General features: G+C 35.2%; 1 protein-coding gene and 1 long non-coding RNA gene across 3 annotated transcripts; one reads left to right on the forward strand and one right to left on the reverse strand.

Annotated features, from left to right (window-relative positions):
* The first annotated feature begins 943 nt into the window (after positions 1 to 943).
* Positions 944 to 3,614, forward strand: LOC105522503. Its single transcript, XR_001003452.1, has 3 exons — positions 944 to 1,028; positions 1,200 to 1,277; positions 3,364 to 3,614. It is a non-coding gene; the product is annotated as an uncharacterized LOC105522503 (long non-coding RNA).
* Positions 2,507 to 18,001, reverse strand: OGFRL1 (opioid growth factor receptor-like 1). Of its 2 annotated transcripts, XM_011957033.1 has the most exons (6): positions 17,914 to 18,001; positions 17,682 to 17,763; positions 14,851 to 14,929; positions 14,687 to 14,753; positions 14,431 to 14,576; positions 2,507 to 10,152 (listed from the first exon to the last, which is right to left on the reverse strand). In XM_011957033.1, the coding sequence occupies exons 5-6, from the start codon at positions 14,523 to 14,525 to the stop codon at positions 9,489 to 9,491; spliced, it is 759 nt and encodes a 252-aa protein (XP_011812423.1). In that variant the 5' UTR covers positions 14,526 to 14,576; positions 14,687 to 14,753; positions 14,851 to 14,929; positions 17,682 to 17,763; positions 17,914 to 18,001; the 3' UTR covers positions 2,507 to 9,488. The 2 variants fall into 2 exon arrangements, with proteins under 2 accessions (XP_011812423.1, XP_011812422.1); XM_011957032.1 differs by lacking the exons at positions 17,682 to 17,763; positions 17,914 to 18,001 and having other exon boundaries at positions 14,851 to 15,415.
* Between the last annotated feature and the right edge of the window lie 3,982 nt (positions 18,002 to 21,983).

Here is a 21,983-nt window from a genome sequence, read left to right on the forward strand (position 1 = left end):
TTTTATATTTTTAGTAGAGACGGAGTTTCCCCATATTGACCAGGCTCGTCTCAAACTCCTGACCTCAGGTGATCCACCCGCCTCAGCCTACCAAAGTGCTGGGATTACAGGCATGAGCCACCGTGCCCAGCCTAGATTTTTGTTTTTCAAAGAAAATGAAAATGTTCAATTTCTATTGGAAACAATGAGAATTTATTTCATTTCTTCTGTATAGTACAGGGGTGGTGCTTTGAGGGGATAAACAGCTGAACAAGACAATGACCCAAGACTTCCAGTGGCCTCATTTTAATGTCACAGTATGAAAATATCTATAATTTTGAATTTTGAAAGACGAATGTTTCTTTAGCACAAAATTCTTCATTCTTCTAACTCCAGTTGTAAGAATATAATGGCAATTAGGCCACCATGTTCATAGAATTAATTACATACACATTTTTAAATAGTGTTAACTTTAAGTGGCCTCCCACTAAGATATGAATTACATATCTATTTGGAGGATTGGAAATTAAAATTTCCAGCTTTCAGTAAGAATCAAACCGATAGTGTACTAGAAATAAACTAAGGTCATCTGATTGAAAGGCTTCATGTCTGTCTCACACTCCAGCTCTTTCCTTGGAAGAGAAGAAACCATTTCAAAAAATTATTAAGGGAGCAACAAAGGGCTGTTGTACATTCATTACATTCACAGTGAGGGAAATTTTCTGTCCTGTCAATATCAGTGTGTCTAATATAAAATCATTAATTCCATACCTGCTAGCTTTTTTAGTAAAACTATATTAAAATTAAAAGTAAAACTTACAGTATTTGTTTCAACCTATAAACCTGGTTAACATCCATTCGATTAGATTGATTTTCATTAAAATAAATGCTACACAAGACCTGTCATAACTAAGCATCTTTTTGTTGTTGTTTGTTTGTTTCTTTTGTTTATCTAGAGCCCTAGCAGCTACTATTAACAAGTGTCTGGAATATGTTCCTGGCATTTCACCTACACTCTCTCCAATCCTTTCAAGAAACTCACAAAGCAGGTATTCTTACCAACAAGAGACCAGACACCCTGAGAATTTACACTCCTTCCCCAAGACCACACAATTATTATTGATGATGTTGCCACTTGTACCAAAGTCCATCTGGCTTCAAAGCCTGCTCTCTCCCCATTCAACAAAATGTCTCTCTGCCCTTACTTTTTTTCCCTTCAGGGCTTTTTCTTGAACTTCTCTTCCTCACAACAGTTAAATCATCCATTTAAAGATGTCAGACAACCTCAGTGTTCTAAGGTGAGTTGTCAGATCTCATTTGGTTCACCTTGTCTACCACTTATCCTTTGTTTATTCATTCTTCTTATAACCTCTTTCTTTTCCAAAGCTGAGAGCAGACAAAACTAGCTATTTCAACAACAAAAATATATACCATTTGAGGAGAAAATATTTGTATATTCTTTGGTAGTGAATATGCAATAAAGTTGTAAAAATAGAAGAATGTTAACTACTGTAGCAAAATTAATAAACCCAGTTTTCCTGAATAGTTAAGTTGAATCTGTGCCCACTCTCAAACCTGTCTCTTTAGTGTCCTATTTTAAAATGCTCTTCCAATTAATCCTACGTATTCATGGGGATAATTCCAAGGGCAGGGTAATCTTTACTTGTTCCCCATATTAGTCTGACAACTCATTCAGTCAAGTTGCCAAAGCCTAACATCACCCACAAGAAGCCAAACTGCCTGTCATCATTTTTATCCAGGCTGGGATTTCCCTCCATGCCGGAAATACCAGCGTGTCTGTTTTGCATCCACTTTAGGATTAAAATAAGGAAAATGTTATGAATCTTTTCCCAGAATCTCTCCCATATTAAAATTTAGATTCCTGCAGAAGTGCAGGCTCAGCCCTGCATTTATTACTATCCTGAGAATCTTCATTTTCTTTGACTTTTTCAGTACCTTCAGACATTCAATCTGTGGGGAAAAGAAAATCGTATTTTCTATTACCAGAATGTATTCATTCTTCCCTTATGAAAATGACTGCATGTGTGCACTTCTCCCTACTAAACCATTCATACAAAAGGCTGAAGTTAAAATCATGCTCATTCACCACTGAGGCTATTATTTGCTATCAGTTTCTCAGTTATGCACAGTCTAACTTCACTCTCTTACTACAACTTATTCTTAGTTCTTTCATCCTCTCTCCCTGCTTATATAGAATGCAGCCAAGCTCAAATGTTATGCTTTTCCTCATTTTTGTCTACATTGTCCTGTGATTCTTAGAGTAACCTCCTCACTTTCATCTTGCAATTTCAATTTTTCTTAATGAAAAACTTGACTACTTAAATATTAGCCCACCTAAGTGAAAAACATCTTTCACCTTCATTAGCTATTCATATTCATTCATCTGTAAGAAAAATACTTTTAAAACTGCATTACACAAAGAGATAACAATCAATATCCAAGTATTTATATATGTGATCTGTTCTGTGGAATCTGACAATAAAAATAACTTCATATATACATATGATTCACCCTTCACAATATTTATTTTTTAGGATAAAAGAAAATAATATTAGTCTTATATGTTAATCATAAAAAATACACATTTAGTGACAGGAAAACAGCAAGTCACTTTTTCTAGTTCTTTAAAAATATTTTAATCATGCAAAATCACCATAATGTACTCTAGCACAATGCTAAAATGTTACCTAAGATGTAGTGGCTTTTATTAGTTTTACAGGATGTATATTTGGCAATAGTTATTAAAAAATAATTACTCAAAAGCAACTCTAACTCTATTATTTTAGAAACAATATTTTAAAATACAGCAGTAAGCAACAGAAACTATTGCTCTTTATACATTTTTGGCATAACACTGCCATACGGTTACATAATTATAAAATAAGTATTTTATAGTACCATACAGATCCAGAAACTGGTTACAACTTCTACCACATACACATGGTATTGGTACTAACAAACATGCACAGCATTCTGTAATTCATACTGCAGTTGAATACAGAGCACAGAGAAGGCCCAGTGGCCACTGGAGAATCAGAGCTTATAAGTAAAACACACGTCTATGTAACAATCGTAGCCATTTTCCTGAAATATTTGAAACACAAGGGACATAATAGTTTCCAAAATGACATAATCTGCCGTCCTTCTTCTTAGATAATACTAAAAAAGAAAGATTACCTTACTTAAGAAACAACTTAAAGCCCTTTTGAAAAACAGGAGGAAAATGCTTGTCAAAGGACCTAACATTTTGCTCTCATTTGTTTCTCACAATTATAATGCCACACAATACGCTGTCAGCTCTTGATGGTGTGGGAGTTACTTCACTCACAAACCACCTGTCACTAGTCTTTCTCTTATCTGCAGCCAGTCCATCAATTTAACTTGTAAAACTACCAACTGTTGCTACACACAGGCAAAGGAATTAAACTTGGTAGCTGGCCATTTAATTACATCTATCAGTCTACTGGAGGGCTTCAAAGCTGAGTGGGTGGAATTCATGGTTCAAATCAGAGTATTAATGGGATCTGTTTGCACACCAATACCTGATCTCCTTGGCACAAATACAGAGCTGATTCTTAAAGCATGCCCCCACAATAAAGCTTTTCTTAATCATTCGTCACCTGCTTCCAATAATTCTGGCACTTACACAAATTTATCAAGGGTTATGTCTTTATTTCTGTAGTGAGTTTCCTGTTGCTGTTTCTAGACTTTTATTTCATTTGTGTTTTATTTTTCTTCACATGAAACAAAATCTGTTAGCACTGGAAAAAAATGTTCATTTGACTAATGAGTGCAGAACGTAAATGTTTCTTAGTACCAAAACTTATTATCTATCTAATTTCTCTAGTTAATGTAAATTGTTACACAAACTGTAATTTAAAAAGTAAAACTATGACAAACCCTAAAGCTTATTTTTAGAAAGAAAGGTATTTTAGCACAGTAAGTGACCATTACTGCCTTTTCTCTGAATCATTTTATAAAAAGAGATTTTATATTAATATACAGCTATGAATGAACAACTTCTCTCATTTTTTAAATTAAATAAATAAGGGTGAGGGAAAAACTCATATTTCAATGTTTCCCAAGATCGTTAAGATATAACTACAATTTACTAGTGTCTAACTTCTCACAATTTTCTAAATAACTACAAAATAAATTATAGCAGGTATTTTATGAGAACTGATATCCACCAAAATTGTGTATGGAGTCCATGATGGCCCATCCCCCACAGAAGTCAGAGCTCACAGTGCCCAACACCCTCATTATCCAGAGCGGAATCTGAGGACCCATCATGCCAGTGGAGAAGGGTGGAGCCCAGCACTGGCATCACCTTCCTGAGACACCTACACTGATTCTTGTCCCTTCTCCCTCTCTGAACTCTACTTCCAGCCAGTTTGGGTCATAATACAAAACATTTCATTGTATTCTCCATATGAAAACTTTAATTCAGGAAAATAAACATATTAAGAGGTTATTTCCCTCAAATAACTGAAACAATAAACTTCACAACAGAATAAGAAAAAAAATGACAAAGAACACTCTCTGTAATCTAGGAAAAATGCAAAAACAGTGCTTTTTACATGATTCTAATGAGACTACGGCATAAAAGTTTTTCAGATTAGCTTCAGATTTCTCCAACTGCCTACTGGAATTAAACTTTTAATAATTTCTCTAATATAATTCTATTTCTGCATCCGTCTACATCTAAGAAGAAGCAAAACATAAATATTACTTATAGTAACTAAGGAATGTTTAAAATGAAAATTGGGCTATGTAGCTAAACTACCAAAAGCATAAATAAATGTAACAGACAGTATAGTTAGTCTTTCTTACTCTAAACACTTTTTGTCAAATATAACACATTGTTGAATATCATGGTGAGGACACTTCTTTATGAACTGATGCTATCGTCCCAAACAGCAACTTCTCCAAAATGATAAAGCACTAACTAAATTTCATTAAAAGAACTGATATTCATGGTTTAGAAAGTTCCCAATGATGAGATTTTATAATGGAGTAAAAATGTAAACTTCTGAATGAATACCATTTACATTTGTTAAGGCACATCTGGATACCTCCAGACATTCATATTTATAGCTATATTATTATTAATTTCAATAATAAGGGATATCGAAAAACACATTCTGTCCCTGAACACAATCTGCTGGGTGGGTTGGATAACTAGTACTCACTGTCACCCGAGAGATTACGCACACAAATCTGTTCCTGTAATAAACACTACAAAACTCAAAGAGAAGCCAGCAAATGTGCACTCCTAATTTTCTAGATCCTACATTGACCCAGGCTATTTTTCTCTACAACTTCACCTACATTTAATGATTCTAGCGTGTCTAAATACAGCCTACCTTATACTCAACACATATACCCCAAATGAGAGAGGGGAATTTCCTAAGTGGAAAACAAAATAGAAATCTTCAAAAACATTCCTACAAAAGAGGATCGCCACTCACCCCAAACAGACATTAAAGACCCGTAGATGTAGTTACAATCAAGCAAGATCAAGAATATCCTTTATATCTTAGAAAACAAAGCTTTAGAAGAGCCTCAATTATAGTTTTAAAAATGCTTGATTACTCAGTATGGATGAATACTCAGCCATAACTCTATTATAAACTTGAAAATGTAATATTCAAACAATTAACCAAATATTCTCCCCCCCCACCTTGGTTAAACCAATTTTTGACCACTCAATGCTGAGGTTCATTTACTACTATGATTTTTCAAAGACTACCTCAGATGTAACACTGTACTGCTTTTCCTTTCCACCACGTCATACTTTCACTCAGATTAAAGTATAAAAGCTAGAAGCAGGATAGGTAATTTTATATGACCAAATATGAAACAATGACTATGACAGGCATTATGGCATTTTTGTATGTTTATATTTTTAATACTTAGCAAAAAAATACTTAGAACTTCTCTAGTAACTCCTGAGTTGTAGATTTTATTTTCTCATTGACGCTGGAAAAAAAGTAGTCCCAAAACCTAAATTCAAAATAAAACTATACAACATAATTTTTGAGTTGACAACCAGACTTGATTTAGAGAAAGTAAACATATTTTCAACTCTATCATTAATCTTTTGAATTTCTTATGAGATCGAGCATGAAAATGTATAATGGTACAATTATAAACTCATGTTATAAACTCTTTCTCTACTGTACAGAAATATATCTTATAACTATATGTCACTTTACAGTATTTCAAAATAGTTTCACATAATCTCCTTTGATATATGAAAGCACAAAATATTAGAAATGTTCTAGACTAATCAAGCGATATAACATCTATTTGCCATGAAATGCAAGTTAGTATTTTATCAATAGCCAATATTTAGTATCCTTGTACTCCACAGTACAACAACAATAAAGACTATAGATTTGTAAAGATCCAGTAATATTTTTAGCTATTTGGTCATGCTTCACTGCATTTTTTGTAACAGCTTCTCAATGAATTTCTGCAAGCATGTCGTAGTTTTTAAAAATACAAAACATAGGAGTCAAACCCAGAGAACTGTTTCATATATAAGACACACATAAATACATATCTATAGATCTTATTTAAAAAACTAATATACAAAGCATTAATAGAAAAAATTCTAGACACTCAATGTTTTTCTCCAAAAGGAATGATATCCTTTTACTTGTTCTCCACTGAATGATTATAAGTTATTTAGGGATTAAATGTAAGAAACATACTATTACGTGTGAATATGCATTTAAAAACACCATAGTGGGAAAAGGCCACTATTTAAGATGGATGCCAGGAAGTTTTCCCCTTGAGACTAAATATTCTCAAATTTAATGGTACAATCTAATCAAAATCCCTAAGTAGGAATAGTATTCTAAAAGTTAAATTGCTAACTGAAATGTTTTTACACATAAGAGCTCTAATATACTATAATTTCTAAGTAATTCAGATTATATTCATTGATTTTAGTATCTGGTAACTTTATTAATATCATAATATCTGGTCACAGTATTTTAATATTATGCATTTAGAAAGTGGTCTGAACACTTTATCATCTATATAAAATTGGTAAGTTATTTTGAATTAAATTGTGTTTCTACAATTCAGCCTAATTTGACAATCACTTCTCATCCTGTAAACCGTGTAGAACTATTTACTGAGCTCTATGGAAACACAGCTACAAGCACCACATAAGAGTGTCCATGTTTTCCTTGCATGTAAAATAGAAATTGAAATGCAAAAGCTGACTGCCAAATCCTAATACTCACAGAACACTAGGAAAACAAAAACTGGCATATTATGGGAACTAAAAATGAGAAAGTGTTCCATACTATACTTATTGGAATACAACGTACAACAAAAGTGCTACTGAGATTCATATAAAAAATTAGAGTTAAGCAACTGGCATGTTTCATGTAAACTTCAAAGCAGTAAAATCATATTTCTAGAGGCATACTGTAAGTGTGATTATTTTCAAGAAATCCATTGCAGAAAATGTAGATCAATAGAGGCAACAGAAGATGATGTGTGATATGAAGTAGGACATATTACAAATTCCCTAGGGGAATAAAATGAATAGAACTTTTCTTAAAAGCCTAACAAAAAAAGTTAATTCATTTCTAAATGAAATAAAGTATAAATGTTTCATCTATTCATTGCTTTAACCATATTTGTATGTATGCTTTGAAGTTCTTATCACAGTGTCTTTTGATTTATAATAATAATTAGTAATAATATAGAAAACAAAATTATTCTTAATCAGTGCTATGTAACATAATAAGTGCTTACTAGAGTTGCATATATGAACTTTCAAATTTGTTCTCAATTTTGAAGTTTGGTAACTTAGAGATGCACAAAACTATACTTTTTTAAAAAGACACATTTGAGCTAAACAACATTACTAATTTCATAATCCATAGAACACTGACATATTCATGGTTTAAGGAAGTATTGTCCTGTTCACAGTGCAAGAGGCATGCCTTTTAAAAATGAATAATTTCTTATTTTTTAATTCTTCAGTCATTTACATTCAGAATCAACCATCAAATTTATATGGAACAGCCACAGAGAGCCAAGTTCTTGTCTTGAACTTTTCAATCAAAATGTGTTTTTAAGCACTTAATACTGAAAACAGTGTTATTAATTTAAACAAAGCAAAATCTTGAAGTCATACAATTAGAAGTCCCACACTGTTCCATGTAGATTTCAATACAGATCATCCTAATGTACACAGTGGTCCCTTGATATCTGTAGGGGGTTGGTTCCAGGACCCTCTGCAGTTACCAAAATCTAGGAATGCTCATGTCCCTTATGTAAAATACTTTAAGTCATCTCTAGATTACTTACAATACCTAATACATACAATATAAATACTACGTCAATAGTTGTTATACTGTATTGTTTAGGGAATAATGACAAATAAAAGGACTGCACATATTTAGTAGAGATGTAACCATCCATTTTTTCCAACAAATATTTTCAACCTGCAGTTGGTTGAATCCACAGATGCTGGACCCCTGAATATGGAGGGCCAACTACACCAGAAACATAAATGCTAGCTGAGAAAGATGGTGGCTTAAGGACATGGAAAGAGGCAAGGAGGTGAGGGCAGCAGGACTGACAGATAAGCTGGGGAGGTCACAGTTCCACAAGACATCCATTTCACTTATCAGAATCTACAAATAAACACGTTGAGGTACTAGAATCAAAGAATCCAAATTAGTTTCTGAATACATTTGAAAAGATCAAACTCTTACATTTAAAAAAAAAAATTAATCAGCCGGGCGTGGTGGCTCATGCCTGTAATCCCAGCACTTTGGGAGGCTGAGGCGGGCGGATCACAAGGTCAGGAGTTCGAGACCAGCCTGACCAACATGGTGAAACCCCATCTCTACTTAAAAACACAAAAATTAGCCAGGCTTGGTGGCACATGCCTGTAATCCCAGCTACTTAGGAGGCTGAGGCAAGAGAATCGTTTGAACCTAGGAGGCAGAGGTTGCAGTGAGCCAAGATCATGCCACTGCACTCCAGCCTGGGCAATAGAGCGAGACTCCGTCTCAAAATAAAATAAAATAAGGTAAAATAAATCCATAAATCAGGTAAAGGTGTAGCAATCCAATGAAATTATCCTCTTGATTTCCTTTGTGTAGACAATAATGTCTCAAAAGGATGTATTTTGCATACCAAATACTACATGGTAATTTCTAGACACTCTGAAAATATTTTCAAAGTAATTATTATACACAAAATTTGAAAATTCACATCCTAAAAGCATTACAGAATACATTCATTTATGGGGTCTTATCTTAAATCTCCTTATTAGTTATTGACTTCATTGTCATCCAAAATAAAAAAACAAACAACAACAAAATGCTTATGACAGAAATCACAAACAGATGGCTAAAATTTAAAATTGACCTCGTCTCTGTTCTTTAGGATAAATGATACAGTAGTTTTTTCCTCTCTAACCTAAACTGGCCTATGGGTTTTCTGATAATTCACTGTGCTAGTACAACATCATGGCAATTTGTATCTCCAGGATTTTCACTGTCTTCCTTATGATTTTCACCTTCTTCATTATTTTCAGGAGATACACTCTCCTTTTTTTCTGTGGGATTAGTACCTGTTTTCTCGGGTTGAGAATTCACATTCTCAGCATTACTGTCCTTCTCTGTATTTCTTGGCTTGGCAGCTTCATTGCTGGGCTCTGGGCTGGGCCTGTCTGTCTCTTCCACAGGCTCTTTTGGTGCCACTTTTTTTTCTTCAGCTGTTTTGCTATTTAAATGAACAGCTGAGGAGGAATTTTTGGAGTCCTTGGCTTTTTTGTGCATAGAAGTTTGACTGTTATGACTGGAGGCGAGAGGGGAAGACATTTTCTGGGCTTTGCTTCCCTCCGACTGTTCTTTTCGAGGCGGTCCCCAGATAAAGTTCTCTGAAGGCGTGTAGTGTTTCTGGGCGAACCGCAGGAGCTTTCTCCTTTCTCTTCTGTCTCTAATTGTATAAACAAAATACTCTAGAGCACTCTGCTTGATATTGGGAATAGTATTCTCCACAAGAGCTTCATGAAGAATAAATTTCACAAGAGGAGATTTAAAACTTTCATATCCAAGCTCACCAAGGCTTTTAAGAATACGAGTGATTCTTAAATAGTTGTGCTGGGACCTGGAATAGAGGATTGAATAAAATGAGTGGGGGAAATCAGGTGTAGAAAGGCAGGAGAATGAAAACTATTGGGAAAATATTTTTTATGGAAATGTAAGCCATGGAAATTTGCCATGTAATGACTTTTTAACGCCATATTTGATACCATTAAGAATAATCCAGAGGGTATTAAATCCTTAGGCCACAATGTAACGTCAATCTATGTGAAAGTCAAATTTATAAAATAAACTTCCCTTGTCTGTTGAGTTCTTCACATTAGAAAAATATTTAGATTTAAATTTATTACCACTGTTGAATTGTTGTCTATTACCGAAAATACACTGAAGATGAATTTTCTAACAGAGCATTTATTTGCACCAACATCAATGTACTGTACTCATCACAGGTAACCGTTGCTAAACATAAACAGGTTAGCTAACAGCTGACTGGTGCAATTTATAGTGCCAGCTGATCAGCAAAATCCACCACATAAGCCAACTCATAAGGAGGGTGGCAAAAACCACTCTACTTTGCTAGAACACTTCTGACAAAGGATACAAAACTGACTTATTTAGCAGAGCACAGTTTAACAGTTAAGAGCATGGGCTTTGGAGTCAGACGCAGAGTTCACACCCTGGCTCTGTAACTTACCAGCTAAGTGCAACTATGTTTCTCTGTGTCTCAATATCCTTAACTGTAAAATGGGGAAAAGTGCCCAGGACTTACTGGACTATTCTAAGAATCAAATGAGATGATACACATGCTCGGTATAAAGAACTCAGTAAGTACTAGATACTATTTAAAACTATTAGTATTATAATTTAAAGATACGAGATTAGGGACCACAATATTTGTACCTATCCCAACTTAACCTAATTTTCTTCAATCTCTGGTCATTCTCTCCTCCTCTTTCCCTATCTGATGATTTGAAATCTTATTTCTAATGGCCTTGATTCCAAGGGTACATTTTCCCCCAGATTACACTAACATCTTTCCTCTCTATCACAAAACTAATGCCATTACTGGATGAATGTTTGCCAAATCTATTTTGTCACAATTCATAATGTAACTCCCCAAACTCACTCAGCTCAATCTTTGCTTTATTACACATGCCTTGTCAAATTCTAAAAGAATCATCAGCCACATGTATTAATCATAGGTGTTGTCAACAGCCCAGGTATTTATTTGCCCAATATTGCCACATAACCATAACCATCACTTATTTCTAACTTCCTAAAGCCTGTTTTATACCTCAGACACGGAAATTTCTGCAAACATTATATATACCTGTCCTAGCTTCCAAAAATGCTTAAAGATTTCATTTTGAAATAATTACTTGGGAAGCAGGGATAAAGATGTTGATGAATTAAGGGATGGCAGGGTATGGTTCCATGGTCTTATGTTTCAATGAGAACATTTCTTTGCACGAAACAAAAACCTTATTTCAGACTAACCAAACACTGGAAAAGCTAAGCCCAACAGTTGATCATCTTCATCTTTCTGGATGTTTACTAAAAAATTATTGTCTTAACATTCAACTCTGAAGCCCAGAGGGTAAAATGCAGCACAGATGTCTCAGTTTTATACATCTATATTTTTAAATAGGAAGTAACACACTTGAGACAATACAAATTTGGGTACAGTTAAGACAATGTGTCACTAACAGCAGCAGCAACTTAGTTGTTACATTCCTGTGGAGTTTGCATACTCTAAATACTTAGTGACAAAACCTTGGGCAATTCTGCTTCATATGTCTGTGAGAAAAAGATGTATAGAAAGGTGGAAGAATTTGTTTTTAAAAAAAGAGGAACTCTATGACTAAAGAAAATTTACTATATTTGCAACCAGCTCAACTTTATATAGCCAATCCTAGATGAATGCTGAAGTTAAAATTTCTGTACACATTTACTGTATCTATATATTCTCCAATTAAAAATATTTATATAAAAGTATAAAAGGACAAAAACTTGGGTTAAAAAATGATGATGAGGATCCTAGAACAAAACTACAAAATAAAGCAATTGGGTGTTTCAGTATGACTTGTAATAAATGTTATAGTGAAAGACTAAATGGTATAGAAGAGACTGGCTAAAATCCTTATCGTGTACAAACCATCTTAGGATTACACAATAGGCAAAAGAAAGAAGCTGAGGTTCCAGACAGAGGTTAAGGGTAGCAAATAGTGTTGAAATTGCAGGAAGACTAGGGAGGTAAAGAGAGAAGACATACAAGGTGAGAAGTAGGAAACAGAAAATAAAAGTTAAAAGGCACCCCAGAGTCTAAATGATTCAGTAATCCAAGTTGATTACAAACAAAATTGAAAACACAGTCTAGTGGTTGGTCCATATATTTGTACTCCCATGTTTGAAAATATTTTGCCCCTTTTAAGGTCAGTTGTTCACTCAATGTTATTTTATTTCACCTTGATTCAATGTTTTCCTCTGCTTAGCTACTATAAATATATTGAGTTCCCTGCCTACTCTAAACTACTCAAGATGCTATACACATTAAAATACAAATAAGTTATGACATTTAACAATAAGTCAGAAAAGGACCCAATTGAAGAAGAAAATAGAATAGACGTTTTCATAGAATCCTCTATCATTTGCTCAAATCAAGTCAGTAAAGATGTTTTGCAACTAAACTAGAGAAGAAACAGCATGTTTTCTGGCAGATTCTCAGTTAATTCACAGCTCGAAAAGCTCTATGCTGACAATAGGTGGCAGAAAGAAAGGATGGGGCACAGGAGTGAGAAGTGACTTAGCTCAGGCTCCCCTCCCCTGCCTCAACCCTGGAAATTGTTTAATTAAAGCCTTAAAAAGAGATTCTGTTTCCACCTATAAATCAGAGGATATGACAACAAAACTCCAAGGAGGATTTAAGCTGAAGACCATATTTTATTCATCATTTATTCATTCAATAAAAATTAACTAAGCAAGATTGCTATTCCAACCAAAAATAACAAGTTTGAGGTGAGTCTCTAAACTGGTACTCGTTATATACATGAAAGATGAGGTACTATCAAATCCTTTCAAAAGATTTACTTTTGCTGTCTTTCATGTCAATAGGCTGCTTGCATGTAGTTCTTTCACAGTGTAACATAAGTGTTTAGAAACTTTGTCCAGAGCTACCTACCTGCATTGCTTAGGTAGAGGTATATATACTTATGTTTTAAGTGCCCTATATAAGTCAAATTTAACTTCAGTTGTAAGTTAATGGGTCTTCTAGTCAGGAACATAAAGCTTTATGTCCATATCTTTAGTGTTTTAGTACAAATTACCATTTTAATATCATTGATTATAAGTAATAAAGTAAAAAGAAGGCTTAACATTAATATTTATACCCATCTTACCAAAGCAAGATGAAAGTTCTATAAAAACACACAAAAAAATAGGTAACTGGTACACAAAACTCAGACTGCTGCGGCCAAAGGAAAATTCCTTAGGTTAGTTTTAATTTTTTTGCTCTTAGTATTTGCTCAGTTTAGCTAATTATAATATGCTTAAAAGTACTTTAAAGCTGGTGGCTGTCTAGGCCAGCATTCATAAATAATACAACTATGATTAGTTTAAATGTAACTATAATTCGTTAAAATTTAACTATAAAAAAGAAAAAAGTTTGCATATGAAGAAAATATTAAGAAAAATACACTTTGGTTATGAGCACTAACAAAAGTTATAAACATCCACCCAAATGAATACAGCAAAACAATTCCACATAAACTATGTTAAAATGTTCTTCATAAGTTTTGGGACTTATTACCCAAAAATGATTTTTTGTTTTTTACCTTAATATAGTGAAGACAAGTGTAATTTTCTCTCTGTTTTAGTAAAAAGTATGGACCCATCTCATTCTTATAAAATGATTTTTATCCATCATAGGCTTAATTCATGCATTTAAGAAGGCATCAGGCTTAGAAATAGATTATGCCCCAAGAAGCTTACAGTCTACAAGAAGGGATACACAGAATTGTACACAGGCAGTAACAATAAACTCCGAGAAATGTGGCATACGGAGGTGGGTGAGAGGCAACATTTGGCTGTGGGCAATAGGAAGGTTTCAGGGAGAAACACATCTGAAACTGAATAGCTGTGTTTCTACCTAGAATTTTGTTCCTTTTTGTTGTTGTTTTGTTTTGTTTTAGAATGTGGTACAGGAATGTAATGCATTTCAGACTAGCTTTTGAATCCAGATTCCTGGGCCCATCTCATCTGTTATTGTTTCTGTGTTTCACAGAGAACTCTGACCAAGGGAAAATAACTATGCTGGCCCCTGATTTATCACAGGGGCTTTACTTACTCATTCAGGTGCTGAAATCTTTCCTGCCAGTTAACAGCCCGAGCAACATTTCCAGTTTTATCAGTCAGTTTTATTCCAAAAAATTCTAGCATCATTTTATAAGCCAGGAGAAATCTTCTAATCGCTTCTTTTGTTTTTTTGAATTCCTAATATAAAAAGTGAAAAAAGTCAACTGAAATGATTCAGGAGCTATAAGATCAGTCAAATAGCAATATTATTTGGCCACCCTGTATAAAATGAAATGAGTTTGCATTACCTCAATTTCATACGTAGTTAGTTCTTTAGCATAGAAGTTCAAGCCTTGTTCTCTCAGGGGGAAAAGCCTATTTTTTTGAAAAATAAAATTTTTCTATGAACATTGTCTGGGAAACATACATGATTAAATAGGACATGGTTCAAGACAGATAATATGTAACTGACCATTGAATGTAAGTGTGGTTGTGCTCCAGTTTTTCATAATCTCCTTTCCATTTATTTAGAACTTCTTCAATGTAAACACCTAAATAGTGAATATTTAAAAATGAATCAGACATTTAAAACATTGTGAAGGCATTTTAAGACTTGAATCACTTGAGTTTTATATTAAAATTTGTTTAAATTTAATAATAGCACACAAGAATAATGCTTTTAAAAAGATGAATACCCTATGTCCATATATTCAGTTATGTGATAAATCTAATTTAAAAAAAATAATAGCACCTCAAATTGCAGAAGGCTTTGTTGGGCAATGTACTCTAAAGCAGAGCTGGGCAAACTGTGGCCTGACAGCTGTTTTGTAAGTAAACTTTTATCAGAATATAGCCATGCACATTCATTTATGTACTGTCTATGGCGGTTTTTGTACTACAATAGCAGAGCTGTGTAGTTGCAATACAGACCCACTGTCCCCCAAAGCCTAAAATATTAACTATTTGCCCCTGTACAGAAAAAGTTTGCCAATCCCTGCCCTAGGAGTTATATAGTTCTTTAAATACTAGATTGGTTCAAAATGAAATGCATCCTAGGGAAAAAGAAAGAAAGGGGAATAGAAAGGGAAGAAAAGAAACGAGAAGGAGAAAACAAAGGGGAAGGAAAGGGAGAAAAGAAAAATGTAGGAAAAAGTTGTTAAGTGCTTACCCAGTACTGTGCCCATATTACATAGAGTGCACATTATCTAGCTTAGTCTTTACAGAATGCTCCCAGTGTTATGATCCTCATTTTAATAATGAAGAAACTGGGCGATTTGTTCAAAGTTACACACTAGTAAAAAAAGTAAATCTTGGAGTGCAACATAGATCCTTCTGGTTCCAAGAAGTAAGCCCTTTTTACACCATCCATTTTTCCCCTACAAGAACTCACAGAAACAAAATCCTCCTGGTTCCTACGTCAAAGTCCTTACAATTGACTAGTCATTCAGTCAGTCTTGTGGGAAAAAAAAACCACAGCAATATAATATTTCTCCAAACATAGCTCATCTCATTCTTGTTTCCTCCAGAGATCACCAGTTTACAGTAGAGGCCCACTCTCGGAAGGCTTGGTAAAAAGTTGTTTTGAATCATATTGTTGGCTTTATTGGCATGTTGAAACCATTTACCTCTGTAATTTTCCATTTGTTTTCCTTTCCAATTACCACTCCTCCTGCCTGATAAGTGAAATATACTATTGCAAGATTATGCTTACTGGCAAGTAGTTTGTGTGTGTGCATATGTGCATGTGTGTGTATACTAGGGAGGAAAGTGAGTTAATATAATTTATATAATAAACTAGGATAACATTTTATGTGACTTTAGCTAAAACTTCTGACCCCCACCAATCATAAGATTTCAAAATACACTTTGTAATAAAGATGAACAAAAATTCAATATATTGCTTGAAATTACTTTTTTAATTAATATTTACAAAATAAATTCTCTAGTAGAAAAAAAATAGAGTTAAATACTATCATAGTTTTATGTTCAATATTTTTAATACGTGAAGGCATTCCTTTAGGAAAATTGTATGAAATTCAAATCAGACTCAAATTAACAATCTATCATTGCATTTCTTCAAAAGATTTTTCTATCCCAAGTCCTAACAAAATGAATAATTTAGCCAATAGTTTTCCATTAGTAAATAAAGCAGCACATTTCTATCATTAGTAAATATAACTGTGCAATTTTATCCAGAGGTTTCCCTCCACATCACAGCAGATTTTTGGGATACCAGAAAGCTAAAGACAAGTAGATCTGGCCACGTCAACAATGTTCTCAAATATTAACTCACACTGGTAGGTCTGTCGGTATACAATACTGGGACTCCCTCGTCCCAAACTCCATCCAGGCTTTAGACCTCTTGCCTCGAGTTAGTTCACCAAAGAATGCAAGGTCCTGCCCCTTGAAAGCCTTGCAATCTATCACCTTCATTCCATGACTCACAGTGCTGTGGATCTGGCTCAGTTTCCACTGAGAGCAAATAGCAGAAGCCAGGGCAGTATGACCACCTCACACAGAAAAGGGCTCTTGGGAGAGAAGCCAGCTTTGCTAGGGTGACCTAGATAAAATTAGGATGACCACCATGAACCACAGCATGATGCCTCAATGAAATATGCAATGTTGTGGTCATATTACCATAGCAGCTGCATCTTCTCACTATGGGTTTGGAAAATATCCTAGGAGAGCAATTGCAGAGTTGGGAAGGACACAAGTGTATTTGGCAGAGTTGGATGGAGATCTACTGTATCTGCAGTTCCCTTCCCAGAATATTGGAACTCCAAACAGGAATTGCTGTAGATTCCTGATACCTGAATCTGAAAACTGACAGGAAAGATAATTCTAAATACAAACAGCACTTTTCAGTCACATGCTAAATAATTTTCAGCTATGGTACAATGGAAAGAACAGTGGACTCTAGAACCTGCAATCGAGTGACCTAAGCTTTAAGTCCTAGTGACCTAATCTTTGACATGAGAAAGCTGAATTTGATCTTCTCTACTGTTCCTTAATTACCTAAAATTCTGTGGTCTGCACATCTCCTCTCTCTTCCTCTCACAAAAATTGTCCCTACTATCTTTCAGATAATAGCGAGGTAGACAAGGAAGATACCATTAATCCATAGCTCTTCCTCCAGAATTTACCAAGTGCATGCTCACAAACCTATGGTCTAGGATGTGGGGGACACATTAGACTGCATAGCAAAGTAAATCCAATCAATGAAACAAACCACAAAATAAACAAAGAATAACCAAGTGTATGTGATTATTTAAAGTGCAATTTATCAAGTAGTACATTACTCACCATCTGGCTTGAATGGAATTTTATTCTTATAAAAACGAAGATTGCTCAAGTCATTTTGATATCGGATATCTTTGAAGTTCTGCTAAAGGAAAAAATAAATCAGTCTCCAGCACATAGAAATACAGTAAAGGTACAAGGACCCTTCATGCATGTTTTCTCAGTGGCACCATAAAAATTTAAAAACAGAAGGAAAATAGTTTACATTTTAGAACATAACATTCTATACTCTTACTGGGTACTGGTGTCGGTACTTGTACAAATCCCTCGCAGCATAAAAACTTCTCTTTGGTTTGGCAGTTGCTTCAGTGGAATCACCACCCTGAAATAAAAAGTGAAACTGTTTACATGTTGACGCAAGATAATTTCACAAAGAAATTTCCAGAACAAACTTATAAGGAAGAGCCATAAAGAAACCCTGAAAATTGTCAATCTGTTCAGATTAATGAAAATATTATAAATGTTCTTTTAATAACGCTTACTAGCAATATTTCTTAGAGTCCTGTTTTTCTTATTTGAACCAATAGTATTTGTCCTAAGATATATTACTGAAAAAAACACTTTATTATTAACCAAAAACCGAAAGAGGCCAATGTTAACTGATCAATAGCCATCAGAAATAGAATTCAAAAGGAATTCAATACATTTATTTACTAGAGGATTATGCAAGTGATTCTATGATAAAACTTACTTCAGAATATTTTACATAATACTAAGAATGTGTTAAGATACTAAATCAATTCTGCAAAGAAAATTTTCATTAAATTTCCAACATTTAGCTGTACTTGGAAGTCAAGTAATATTTATGAAAAGAAAGGATTTTAAAACAAACTATCTTTCTAAACTCCATCCTTTATAACACCATGACAGGTACACAAAGGCATGAATAATCATCTGTTCACTGAATAATACAATGTGATATAAACATTTAAAATATATGCACACAAAGCAATAAAATGCTCTTAAATGGAATGATGTCCAATTGAAATAACTTATATGTAGAAGTTTACTCATACTATTTAAACTCTAAGCAAAATTCCTATCATCATGAACTGATTTTTAAAGTATAAGATGTGGGTTAATATAATCGATTTGCATTCCCTATATGTACTATTATAATGTATGAGAAAGTGCTGATGACAAAGATGAAAAAGAAAAACTTTAGACCTTTGAGAGTCATTAAAAGCTTTGCCCAAATTCTTTTCTCCTCAACCCCTGTCCTCCATCTGTGTTGACAGATTGGCATCCTCTAAGTAATTTTCACACATTTTTGAAGTAGTGTGATTCTCACTATTACTACAAGTACTGAGTTACTTCAACACCAAATCTTCTGATGCTTAACATTAGTTACTCTGTCATGTTACATAAGCAAGGAAAAGCTTCAATTCTGGTCCTTGCCACAAGTTTCAAAATAGCTCTGCCTAGCAAATTTCTGAATCTACTTAGCCTGAGCTACAACCATATGAATCATCATCCTACATTTGTATAGAAAGCACTCTCCATTTACAAAGCACTTACATATATAGTGGAATAGACAACAAACAGGGTTGACAGTCAAAAGGCATTATTTCATTTGATTCTTAAAACACACCTGACTGACAGTTAATTAGTATTTCCATCTTAGAAACAAGGTATCAGGAGCTTAGACAAGTTGCACACCATCCAGAGTCCAGTGACAGTGCAAGAACAAGAATCCCAGGCTCTGGGTTCAAGTCCAGGTCTGAATCAATCTCAGTCACACTAAAAAATGAAGGATATATGGAAACCTTGGTATCAGTAGCCCAAGACTTGGAGTCAGAAGACTAGAAATCTTAACGCTGCTACTTGGTATTTGTGAGACCTTAAGCAAATCATTTAGCTGAATCTTAGTTTTATCATCTCTGAAATAAAGCTAATGACTCATGCCCTACCTATTTCTCAGGATTATCATAAGAATGACTGTGTCCTGCCAGCATCTGCTCCTGCTCTTCCAACCCCTATTCCCTTTGGACTCTATCCAGACCCCTTTCACCTGCTCAGACAAGGATTCTGTTGTTCAATATTGTTCCTCTTTCCTGGATCATCAAAATTTTCCTCTCTTCTGGATCTCAAACAAACAAACATGCTGCAGTATCTTTAATATTAAAATAAACATACAAAACATCCTTGACCCAAGCCTACCATCAATTACAGATCCATATATCTACTCCTTTTTTATAGTAGATCACCACCAAAGAATTGCCCATACTTTCTGTCTCCTTCTCTTCTTTCCCCATTTTCCCCTGACCCACCTCAATCAGGCTTTTGTCCTCAGCACTCCAAAAAAATAGTTCTTGTGAACTTCACCAATAAATCTCCATCTTGCCAAACCATTTCTTAATGTTCACCTCAGGTGACTTCCCAACAGCACTGGGCCAATTAAAGCATCCCTCCTTCCTGAAACTGTCAGTATTTGGCTTACAGGATACTACACTTTCTTAGTTTTCTTTCTGTCTCACTGGGCCCCCCTTGTCAGCCTTCTTTTTTGGCTCCTCCTCCTCTTCACGCCCTCTAAATGGAGGGGTGCCTAGGGTCCTCATTCGTCATCACTCCTTGATAACCCCTTATCTTCCCATGCCTTTAAATACCACTGATTTCAGATGCTGAGGACACTAGTCCTGGACTAAGTCTCCATTCATAGATGTAATTTAACTACCCAACAAATAATTAACTACCTAACAACTCTACTTGGATGTCTAATAGGATATCAAACTCAAGAGAATCTTTGATTTAACCTCCATAGCTGCATTCTCCCTAGACTTCCCTGTCGTGGTTAATGTCACCATCATTTGTCCAATATTCAGAGAGACTAGGATGATGCAATGGAAGTGGTGTGAAGGAGTCAGTCTGGGATACGCTTTAAAAGTAGCTCCAGTATTACCTGCAAGTGGATTGGCTCTGAGAAATAGACAACAAACAGGGTTGTCCGTCAAAAGGCAAAATTGAAAAGCAGATTTTTTGGGGAAGTCAGATGGTGATACTAACAAGAAAAATTAATCATTAAAAGGGAATAGGGAGGGCTGGTGTAGTCTACTAGTTACTGGGGTTGCAACTAACTGACTGAACATTATTAAAATGTTTTATATAGATGGACCTGGTCAGTTGGATTGAATCTTAGCTGGTGTTTTTTGATATTCCAAATTTCTGTAGGAGGTTACTTAATTGGGAGACAAACGGAAGAGAAAAACATGAGAATGCAGTATCTAATAATTTAATAAGATTGAATTAGCAATGCAAAACAACAGCGGAAAACCAGACACAGGGGCAGATGGAAATTCAGAATTCCACAGGTCCAAGGCGCTGATATCAGTGATAGACAGATTTGGGTTTGCATCATCCTCTCCTTCAATGATCTTGGGCAAGTTTTCCTTTCTCTCTAAGCCTCAATTTTCTCTAAAATGGAGACCACACAGCAAACCCCCACCCCAAAATTGTAGGTCACTTAAATAACATGTTTAGCACAGATTCTGCACTAAGACTTTATGATTTTCTCCTCACCTAAATAGAGTTGATCATCAAGATGGTTGAGGCAGTGTTAGCTGTAATATTTCGGTTATGATTCCCCCAAAACCCTGTGGTCACATTGGACTTTGGGCTCCGTTTTCCCAATCTCCATCGCCCCTAGCTGATAAAGAGAAGGGCCTAATGCGGAGCTCAAACCTGAACCACCTCTAGGATGCACACTTTTTCAGGGAGCGGACTACATATTTCCTCCTTTTTAAAGTTCCTGATTATTTTCAGTGCATCAGAGGTTAAGGGGGTTACGTATCTCTTGCCTAACCTCTCCTCCAAGCTGTATTAGTCAAACGGTTCAAACAGTTGGATCAACAAGTCTTCTGGTGAAATAAGATTCGTGAAGAATACCCTGAATCCTAGGTTGAAAAGCCTGAGTTGGGCAGAACAGTGACGTATGAACTTCAGATGGGGGCCTACACTTCTGACGGTTTAGACCCCACTGTAGGGGAGAGTGCTGGCTGCCTGCACTTGTAGGCCCACCTTATTCTGAGTAATTTTTTTGTTGTTGTTGTTACCAATAACACGGACTAGAGGGGTTGTCACAAACCTCTATTTTTAGACAGGTTCCTCCCACCCCACCTTCGCATAACCCAGCTGCGCTGCAGAGGCAAAGAAAACACCCATTCAAGTTGGGTTCTGCCTTGAGCCGTGCCCTCGGCCAGGCCCCAGGCCGGCAGTAGGAGGGTTCGGCGCTTTGGGCTCCTGCAGGCCCCCGGGCTCCACCTGGAGACAGGTCAGCCGCGGCGCGGAGGGGTCGGGTCGCAGTGGCGA

This window comes from Colobus angolensis, unplaced genomic scaffold (genome assembly GCF_000951035.1).
Source record: "Colobus angolensis palliatus isolate OR3802 unplaced genomic scaffold, Cang.pa_1.0 Scaffold431, whole genome shotgun sequence".
NCBI classification, from domain to species: domain Eukaryota; kingdom Metazoa; phylum Chordata; class Mammalia; order Primates; family Cercopithecidae; genus Colobus; species Colobus angolensis.

Coding starts and splice junctions, on each gene's coding strand:
- OGFRL1 (XM_011957032.1), bottom strand. CDS start 14,963: ATGTCTGATTCATTTTTAAATATTCACTATTTAGGTGTTTACATTGAA. Junction 14,577..14,686: donor TAACTACGTATGAAATTGAG/GTAATGCAAACT, acceptor TTTTTATATTAG/GAATTCAAAAAAACAAAAGA. Junction 10,153..14,430: donor AGATTTCAGCACCTGAATGA/GTAAGTAAAGCC, acceptor CCTCTATTCCAG/GTCCCAGCACAACTATTTAA.